Raw genomic sequence first — 8635 nt, forward strand, 5'->3', positions numbered from 1 at the left:
GCCACTTTTATTGACTTGGAACTTCTCGAGATCTTTTGGAGAAAACTGAAACACCTTGGAAATTGCATGCCACTCCTTCTAGAATCACTATGTTTGTGAATTAGTACTCAATACGATTCGATACAACAATAGGAAATGTCCAACTGTTAAAATAATTTATATAAATTATTTTAACACCTACAATGCTTGAAAACTATTTTTTCTTCTTGGATAAAGATATTTTAAAGATAAATTTATATGGTCAATGAAAGAATGGTTGTTAAGATAATTATTCTGGAGATGAAAAATTAGTGATAATCACATTTATCTTCAAACAAAATATACAATATATATACACGTATATAAACTGATCAACATCCAATATTTGGTACAGGCTAGTCTTATTAGATAAGTGTATACCTGGAACAGTGGCTATTGGCAACAGAGACTAGATTAAATTCCCTTTGCTCTTCTGCCCTTTGTTCAGTCCGAGATAAGGGTTATGCTTTATGTGTAGCTAAGCCAAAAGTCTGTGTCAGCTTTCAAGAGAATGAGTGGGTTTCCCTCGAAGCATGAAGGATCAGTTAGCAGATAAGGTCATGGATAGTCCATCCATAAATTCAATTGGGAAAACCACCTTCTCTATCTGAACCTGTCAGCTTAATCCAAAGTCCCTGCTCTTTCCTCAGATGCCTCCTCCTCCTTCTAATCCTGTAAGCCCTAACAACTCTCTTTGAATTCTCTCCTTACTCCTTGTTTAGCCTGCCCCTGTTTCTCTTTCTGTCTGTACTTTGGGCTACACATAATAAGCAGAAGAAATGGATTTCAAGATGGCTAATACAAAAAAATTGAGAAAGGAAAGCAGCAACATAGCATCCAGGCTCCGTGACCATGGTAAGTTGAGAATCCTCTTCTTTAACTTTAATCAACGTAGAGTAAACATGATTGAATAAATCTTTTACGATTAGAATGTATAAGAATTGTGGTGATGCTTGAAATTACAGTGAAAATGGGGTCAAAACTGTCTGAAACAGTGAAGGGAAAGTTGAGGTTGGGGACCAAGATCATTCAAGAAGGCGGAAGGGAGAATATTTTCAAACAAATGTTTGGAATGACAGAAGGAGAGGAGATGCTAAAGGCTTCCCAATGCTATCTGTCAACAACAGCTGGCCCTATCGCAGGCCTCTTGTTTAGTTCTACTGAAAAGGTTGCCTTCATCAGTGATAGTTTAATCACCGTTTCTTGTGCTACGGGACAATCAATCAGGATACCTTACAAGGTTTTCAATACTTTTCATTCTGTGATTTTCCTCAGAGTTTAATTTTACTGTAAATAATCAGAGCATGGTGCAGTTTAAATTGTAACAGTTAGTTAAACATGTGCTGCAGGTTATGATACCAATAAGGAAGATCAAAAAGGCCAACCGCAGTGAGAACGTGAACAAGCCAGCAGAAAAGTACTTAGAAGTAGTGACGAAAGATTGTTTCGAGTTCTGGTTCATGGGGTTTCTACGGTACGAGCAAGCTCTTGATAGTCTTCAAAAAGCCCTCTGGTTGGTCGACACTCAGCTAACTCCAAAATGTAGAAGAAGGCTGTTTCTAAAATCTGCATAGGACACAAAAATCCCCAATGTTTCCATCAGGGAAATTAATAGACTCAAGAAATTGAGTTAAAGAGAAAAGGCTCTTCTGATTGTGCAAACCATACAACATTCGTATTCAACGTTTATCACATAGTATACTAGAAGAGAATTTTTTTTTTTTTTCTCTTTGTGTGTGCCGCCTACTGTTGACTTTGGATACACTGTGCACAAGAATATGCCTACAAACTGACCAGGAAACGGAATATGTTATAAATCCCAATATAAAATGTCCTCTACGCCCGCCTAGTATTTTTCTTTTGTTTGATCACGCTTAGTCATATCTGACCAAACATGTATAGCATATAGAGTCAGAAGAGTTATTCAATTCTTCCATTAAATGAGCAAATATTCAATTCTATCACCCACATATTCTGAATTTTGAACCTTTACCGTCCAAATAACGTGGCCTAGTTTTTTCAAAGTTTCTAATGATGTTGATGAGGTATGGGCCATGGCAGATGCTAGGTTCACTTAGCATTTAATTTTTATTTTAGTGGGTCACTTGTATAAACCGAGTATCCAAGCCACCCGGCCTAAGCTAAGTGGTGGTGTACTTGTTAAGCCTTGAAAAGTTGTTGACAGACACTGGGTTCTATCTCTAGTACCTTGATCCTATGTTAGGTGATGTTGGAACTAGTAAATTCGAGTGCAAATTTCGGCTTCCAGTTTCTTTTTCTGGGCCGCGAAGGGCTTTTTTATCCTCCCTCTATTTGTTTAATTGGTAGAAAGAGCAGCTGATTCCATTAACCACTCCCAAATATTGGACAAAGAATTTCAATAGATCTGGTAGTTCGATCTGGTAATTCGAATTTTAAATATGTGGTTAAATGAATAATTATTCATATTAATATTTAAAATATATATACGAATATGTTTAATAATCGTGTAACATGATACAACTAATATATTTATTAAACATATTAAGATTTTTTATACGACACGATTAATAAACATAATGATTAATATAATTTTTTATTAATACGATTAACATATTTAACACGATTAATTTAAAATATTTAAAAATTAAATATAATTTTATTATTAAAATTTAAAATTAATAATTATAATAAAAATATCAAATATAATAAATAAAATTTAACAAAAATAATATATATAAAATTTATTATCATATTCATGAAATTCATCATTAATATTAAACGTGTCAATTGTAAATGTTTAAAAATAATAATACGATTAACATGATTAATTAAACATGCTAACTGTATCGATACGATTAAAATATGAAATATAATAAAACTGAATCTAAATCGGTTTAACTTCATATCCTTTCGTATATTGCTTAAGATTACCAAGTTCACAAAATATGTGTTAGAAAAATGTGTAAAAATGCTATAACTAGCAAATGTCACGTGGACTAGACCGCCTTGCAAATTTGCGCTAGCAGTGAGGAGAAATAACTGTAAATCTGCAATGCGGCAAAAAGGCTAAAACAGTAAATTGGACCTAAACTACTTTTGGGGTGACGGGTTCATGGAGATTGGAGGGAAAAAGCTCACGTGAGATACAACACGTCCGGGTAATCATTCCCCCTCTCTCTCTCTCTCATATTATCGTTTTCTTCCTTCCACTACTAACAGAAATTTCCTTCACTCACTCTCCCCATAGCCATTTTTCTTCTAATTCCTTCTTCCTTACTTATAATCTCAGAACCAAACAGCAACGTCTCTTGTTCTGCCTTCATTCCCTCTCCGTTTTCTATATTTCCATTTTTCATTTCTCTCGTTTCGATTGTTCTTATTGTTTCCAAATCTCATTTCGATCCAAACAGTTGCAGGTACTTGAGCCGACATTACTTCAACTTCAAATTTTATAAAATAATACCTAAGGTATATCGTTTCTCCCCACATACTATCTGCTTTTTTTCCCTATTTCATTTGTTACTTTGCTGTTTGGTTCGGGGAAGAAAAAAGAAAACTAAGAGAGAAAATTTAGTTGAGTAGAGATTTTTGTACTTTGAAGTGATCCATTCTCTCTTTGTTTGATTCATTTTTATGTTATCCTCTGATCACACATAAACTTAAAAGAACAAAACGTCCCAAACAATTAATTAGCTCTTGTCATCCCCAGTTCATCTCTGCATGTTTCAGATTCAGCTCCATTTGCTTTTTGTGCTTTGCCCTTTGATCGATGTCCTTTGGTGAAAGCTTCACTATCTCATTTAAGTATTTATCAAGCTTTTTCTTATCTCTCCCAGAGAATATGTCTAAAGAAGTTCAGGTCTGCAAAATCTGCTAAATTAGTACCCCCCTACAGTCCTACGAGGAATCATTTTCGTGCACAGCCGATATGTATTTCATGACTGTACTTAGAGTATATATATATAAATACTATATATATATATATATATTCTTACTTCAGCCTTTCTCGGAAACCCTAACACATTCCATGCATGTTCATTCAAATTACCTCAAGCTCAAAGCAATTTAATCCAACATTTTTCCTTTTCTCATCAACTTCTCTTTTTTTTTTTGGATTCATTACAGTACTGTTACAACAAGTTAATTTTATTTTGTATTTGTAGTTTGTAGATCTGAATCCATTGCAAATCAATGGAGAAAAGGTGGCATAAACTTGATGCTGAAGCAGCAGCTGCTACAAACCTCACTGTGAGCTCTCTCTCTCCTCGTTGCACGCTTTTTCTTCCGCTTTCAATTATTCCCATTTTTTCTGTTACGCTCTGATTCTCCGAATCTCTCATCCCTACACGAGCACCCAATTCCACGCGCCCTTCTGCCCACTACTAAATTTCACGCGTCATGTACCAGAAAGGGTCGTTTTCATTTTGCCGCGAGCAAGCAAAATCCTTCGTCTCATACGCGCGCACCAAAAACGCGGGCGAATACGCTCCCTTAGCTTTACCTCCTTATGTTTTATTTTCTTCAACTTTTTTGTGGTTTTAATTCAGACTCTGTCGTAGCTAATAAATAAAAAAATGGAAAAAGAAAAAAAGCCTCTCTTCACTTACAAAAATTTAAATGCCCAGATTGTATTTTGATTATGGACTTATGGTGTTATAAGAAAAAGTAGTGAATTGGGTGAGGTGGGTGTGTTTTGAATGGCAGGAGATGATGTACTTGAAAAGGCAAGCAGGACAGACCTCCGAGGACGCCGCAATGAGGCTTTGTTTGGGCAGACAACTACTGCCACCTTCTTCACCAGATTCTAACCTTGGTAAACACAACCATTTATGCATATGCTGTAGCACCCCTTTCTTCCTTTCTGTGTTTTTACCATGCATGTTCCATTTATGCCCTCGTTTCTACTTCAAATTCACATTTTAGAGTCCCCTCTTCAGTGTCCCAAACGTGTCTGATCTTAGTTTTCTGGGTACAGATGCTGTAGCTCACATTAAAGTTGGCTCTTACTACGAAATCGATCACTCGAAGCTTCCCCATAAAACCCCAGACCAACTCAAGTTAGTTCGAGTTATCATGGTACCGAAAACCTCACCAAAATGAATTAAAAAGAAAAAAAAAAGCATTCGTTTTCCTTTTACCTTTTCAATCCTAGAATTAGTGTTCTAAAGATTGGTGTTGCTGTTGTTGGTTGCAGGTGAGCAAAAAGTCTAAGTGCAGCGTGTCATTAAGGTACCCAAGCGTGTGTTCTCTCCGAGCATACTTCAGCGAGAGGAACCGCAGGAAACTGGAGGCAAAGATGTTACCCTCATTGGATGAACAGTACGCAATGGGATCGGAGCTTGCTGGAGATGTTTTATACCGTAGGATCCCACCACATGAAATTGCAACGCAAAGGAATCAATGGAGCTTTTGGGTGGTGGTTTTTCAAAGGGAACAAGAAACAGGGAAGAACCCGAGCTCAATCCCAAGCCCAAGCCCATCTATCATTACCAGCTACGTCAATGTGGTCTCCAAGAAAGGCTTGTGCTGGTCTGTGTTGAAGTCCACGGGGATGGTCCGGTGGGGTCGGCGTAGGCAAGTTCGCTTCCTGGGCCGCCACGTGGAGGAGAGGCGGGAACTGAATTTGTCAGGAAGGGTTAAAGGAGAAGAGGAAGAGAAGCGGAATGAAGTCGATGAAGAAAAAGAAGAAGAAGAAGAAGATGATGATGATGAAGGGGAGGAAGAAGAGAAAGAAATAAGGGTTAGCGATGAAGAGAACTCGGAGACAGATAAGAGGAAGAGCTGTAAGAGGAAGCGCCATGGAGCAAGCCACAGGACCCAGATGCCAAAGAGAGCAAAGCATGAAAAGCAGAATCAACAAATCACTCTTTACAAGCCAGGTAAGAGAAGAGAAGTGAAGAACTCCATTGAAAGATGGTCTGTTCAGAGGTGAGTTGTAGTTAATTATTTTAGTTAGGTTGTATTTATTTTCTACAAAGCTGGTTTCTGAGATTGAATAATGAATGTTATAAAGGTATAATTTAGCTGAGGAAAACATGTTGAAGATTATGAAGGAGAAGGGAGCAATATTTGGGAACCCAATCCTTAGGCCAGCATTGAGAGCAGAGGCTAGGAAGCTGATTGGGGACACTGGTTTGTTGGATCATTTGCTGAAGCACATGGCTGGGAAGGTGGCGCCTGGAGGGGAAGAGAGATTCATGAGGCGGCATAATTCCGATGGAGCAATGGAATATTGGTTGGAGAGTGCTGATTTAATGGACATCAGGAAGGCGGCTGGGGTGCAGGATCCTTATTGGACTCCACCTCCTGGTTGGAAGCTTGGTGATAATCCCACCCTGGATCCTGTTTGTGCTAGAGAGCTCAAGGAGCTTAGGGAAGAAATAGCCAGACTGAAAAAGTATGCACCTTTATTCATTTTCCTGTTTTATCATTTGATTACACATTGTACTTTTCCTTAGAAGGAATTATTCCTCATCTGGTATTGGTCATTATATGTGCTATATGATTCGAATTACTTTCGTTTTTGAATGTTTATAAAGAGACATGCTAGAGAACAAGAAGCCCGAAGAAGATCTAGTTCTTGTCACCACCCCAAATTATTCTGTTGCAAGCCAAAACTTGGTTCATGATACTACTATGTTATTTCCAATGAAGGTAAATATCAAAAACTTGACTTATTTCTTTACCATCCTATGTAGTCTCAATTTCTTGGATTGTTGCACAGGAAAAGTACGTGGATTTGATGAACAGGAAAGCAAAACTTGAGGAACAGCTGGCGGAAATTGCACAATCTTTGTGTGGACTGGAGGTATTGAGGCAGTCACTCGTCCGTTCCTCTTATTGAAGTTTATAATGTTTTCTGAATGAGCTTTTTACAGTCATGGCATTGATGAATCATGCAGGGAGAGATGGGGAAGCTAAAATCTATAGTGGAAGATCTAAACAAGCCAGAATCAGCCGAAACAACACTACTAATAATGAGATCAACAACACCACCATTAAGCACTGGAAGAGAGACAAAAGAAATGGAGAAAAGTAACAAAGCTGTACTGGTAATATCAGATGAAGAAGAAAAAGATAGTAGTGCAGCAGGGAAGACCTCAGCAGTGCCAAGAACAACAAGAAACACAGTGACAACAGAGGACAAGGCAGCAAAAATCGAAAGGCTGAAGAGTGGGTTCAGGATATGCAAGCCACAGGGGACCTTCCTATGGCCAAACATGGCCCTGTCCGGTCAGGTTGTGGTTCCACTTGATGACCAGCTTGCGATCCCCACTCCTTCCTCTGTTTGCTCTTCCACTACCACCGCGTCCCGCCTCGTCCCTAGCCCTCAAGAACATAGGCCCCAGCCAACTTCCACAGTCAAACCATTGGCTGAGAGGCGAAGTACTGTTGCTGCTGTCAATTTCTCACCCACAGCTGTCAGCAGACACCCTCCTCCTCTGCCACTGGAGGCCACCACCGCCCAATACGCAAACAGTAGCATCACCCCCGACACAACTAGTATCACCACCAAAACTACTCTCATAAACCTCAACGAGGTCCCTGGCAACCCCCATGACCATGGATTTTGTGGGTCTCACAGTCAAAGCCAAACCTCACTCTCCCCACTCACCTACCAGAGAAGGCATCTTCATTTGACAACCTCTACTTCCATGCCACGAGTATGTTTCAGTCGTTTATTTTGTTGATATTAACACAAAAGAAACTGAGACAATATTTGTGAATTGTAATTGCTGCATTCTTGTACAGTTGATGCCTGGTAAGAGAGAGAATGAGATGAGCCAATGGGACGGAGGCAACCACCAGCAGCAAAAGGGATGCTCCTCACCCTCTTACCATTGCGTGTCAGTGGGAGCAGGAACATGGTTGGCTCTGTCTACTCCTAGCTCTTCCATGGACAATAACTCTACGAGAGTCTAAAAGAAGGGTATTTTCATCATCTGAAATTTATACTGGCAATTTTCATCAACCAAAAAAAAAATAATACTGGAAATGTTTATTTTGGTAACTAATGGTGATAACTTGTAACCAAATGGTGGTGAATCTATTCTGGTTTAAGTCTAGGTATTTAGCATAAAGATGGGAAGTAGGAGATAATTGGTGATTCATGTGCTGCCTTCTATTGAAATATTAAATTGCAGACCTTGCCTGCGTATCTTAGTTGCAAAAGGTCCCACCATTTTGATTATGCTTCCGGGAATGGACATATAAGGTAAGAATCAGTTTTAAAGGACATCAAAATTTATCCCTACTCTTGCCTTTCCTAGTAGCAATATTACAGCCAAAATCCCCAGCGCCATGCTACGGCACTTATAAATTTTTAATTTTTTTTTAAAAATTAAATTGATAATTCTTTTGCAGAGTTTTATACAAATATATAAAATTATAGACCTTTTTTAAATAGAAAACCTAATAAAAAGAAGAAAAAACAAAAAAAATTATAAAAAATTTCTTACCTTTTTCTTCTTCTTCTTCTTTTATAATTTTTACTTCTTTTTCAATCATTTCTTATTTTCTTTTACAAAAAACCTTTTAAATTTCTTTTACTCTTTTATCAAAATACAATTTGAACACCAACACCATGTTTTCTTTTACTCTTTACTCTAAAAAAGGTTTGAATCTTCTTAAAAAA

At 38.0% G+C, this 8635-nt stretch overlaps 2 protein-coding genes across 2 annotated transcripts; both read left to right on the forward strand.

Annotated features, from left to right (window-relative positions):
• LOC18605319 (GEM-like protein 4) lies at positions 265 to 1982 on the forward strand. The gene is made up of 3 exons (XM_007038262.2): positions 265 to 873; positions 984 to 1258; positions 1368 to 1982. The coding sequence occupies exons 1-3, from the start codon at positions 798 to 800 to the stop codon at positions 1590 to 1592; spliced, it is 576 nt and encodes a 191-aa protein (XP_007038324.2). The 5' UTR covers positions 265 to 797; the 3' UTR covers positions 1593 to 1982.
• Positions 4192 to 7923, forward strand: LOC18605320 (protein DYAD). The gene is made up of 9 exons (XM_007038263.2): positions 4192 to 4248; positions 4705 to 4813; positions 4976 to 5076; positions 5195 to 5928; positions 6014 to 6397; positions 6540 to 6654; positions 6725 to 6808; positions 6903 to 7664; positions 7753 to 7923. Exons 1-9 carry the CDS (start codon positions 4192 to 4194, stop codon positions 7921 to 7923), a joined length of 2517 nt encoding a protein of 838 aa, XP_007038325.2.

This window comes from Theobroma cacao, chromosome 3, assembly GCF_000208745.1.
Source record: "Theobroma cacao cultivar B97-61/B2 chromosome 3, Criollo_cocoa_genome_V2, whole genome shotgun sequence".
Taxonomy (NCBI): Eukaryota; Viridiplantae; Streptophyta; class Magnoliopsida; order Malvales; family Malvaceae; genus Theobroma; species Theobroma cacao.

What these genes read in the sequence shown, in the direction of transcription:
- LOC18605319 (XM_007038262.2), top strand. Translation starts at nt 798, where the DNA reads ATGGATTTCAAGATGGCTAATACAAAAAAATTGAGAAAGGAAAGCAGC. An exon ending in ATCCAGGCTCCGTGACCATG is followed by an intron (nt 874 to 983) that starts GTAAGTTGAGAA and finishes TTGAAATTACAG; the next exon opens with TGAAAATGGGGTCAAAACTG. An exon ending in CAATCAGGATACCTTACAAG is followed by an intron (nt 1,259 to 1,367) that starts GTTTTCAATACT and finishes CATGTGCTGCAG; the next exon opens with GTTATGATACCAATAAGGAA.
- LOC18605320 (XM_007038263.2), top strand. Translation starts at nt 4,192, where the DNA reads ATGGAGAAAAGGTGGCATAAACTTGATGCTGAAGCAGCAGCTGCTACA. An exon ending in CAGCTGCTACAAACCTCACT is followed by an intron (nt 4,249 to 4,704) that starts GTGAGCTCTCTC and finishes TTTGAATGGCAG; the next exon opens with GAGATGATGTACTTGAAAAG. An exon ending in GAAATAGCCAGACTGAAAAA is followed by an intron (nt 6,398 to 6,539) that starts GTATGCACCTTT and finishes ATGTTTATAAAG; the next exon opens with AGACATGCTAGAGAACAAGA.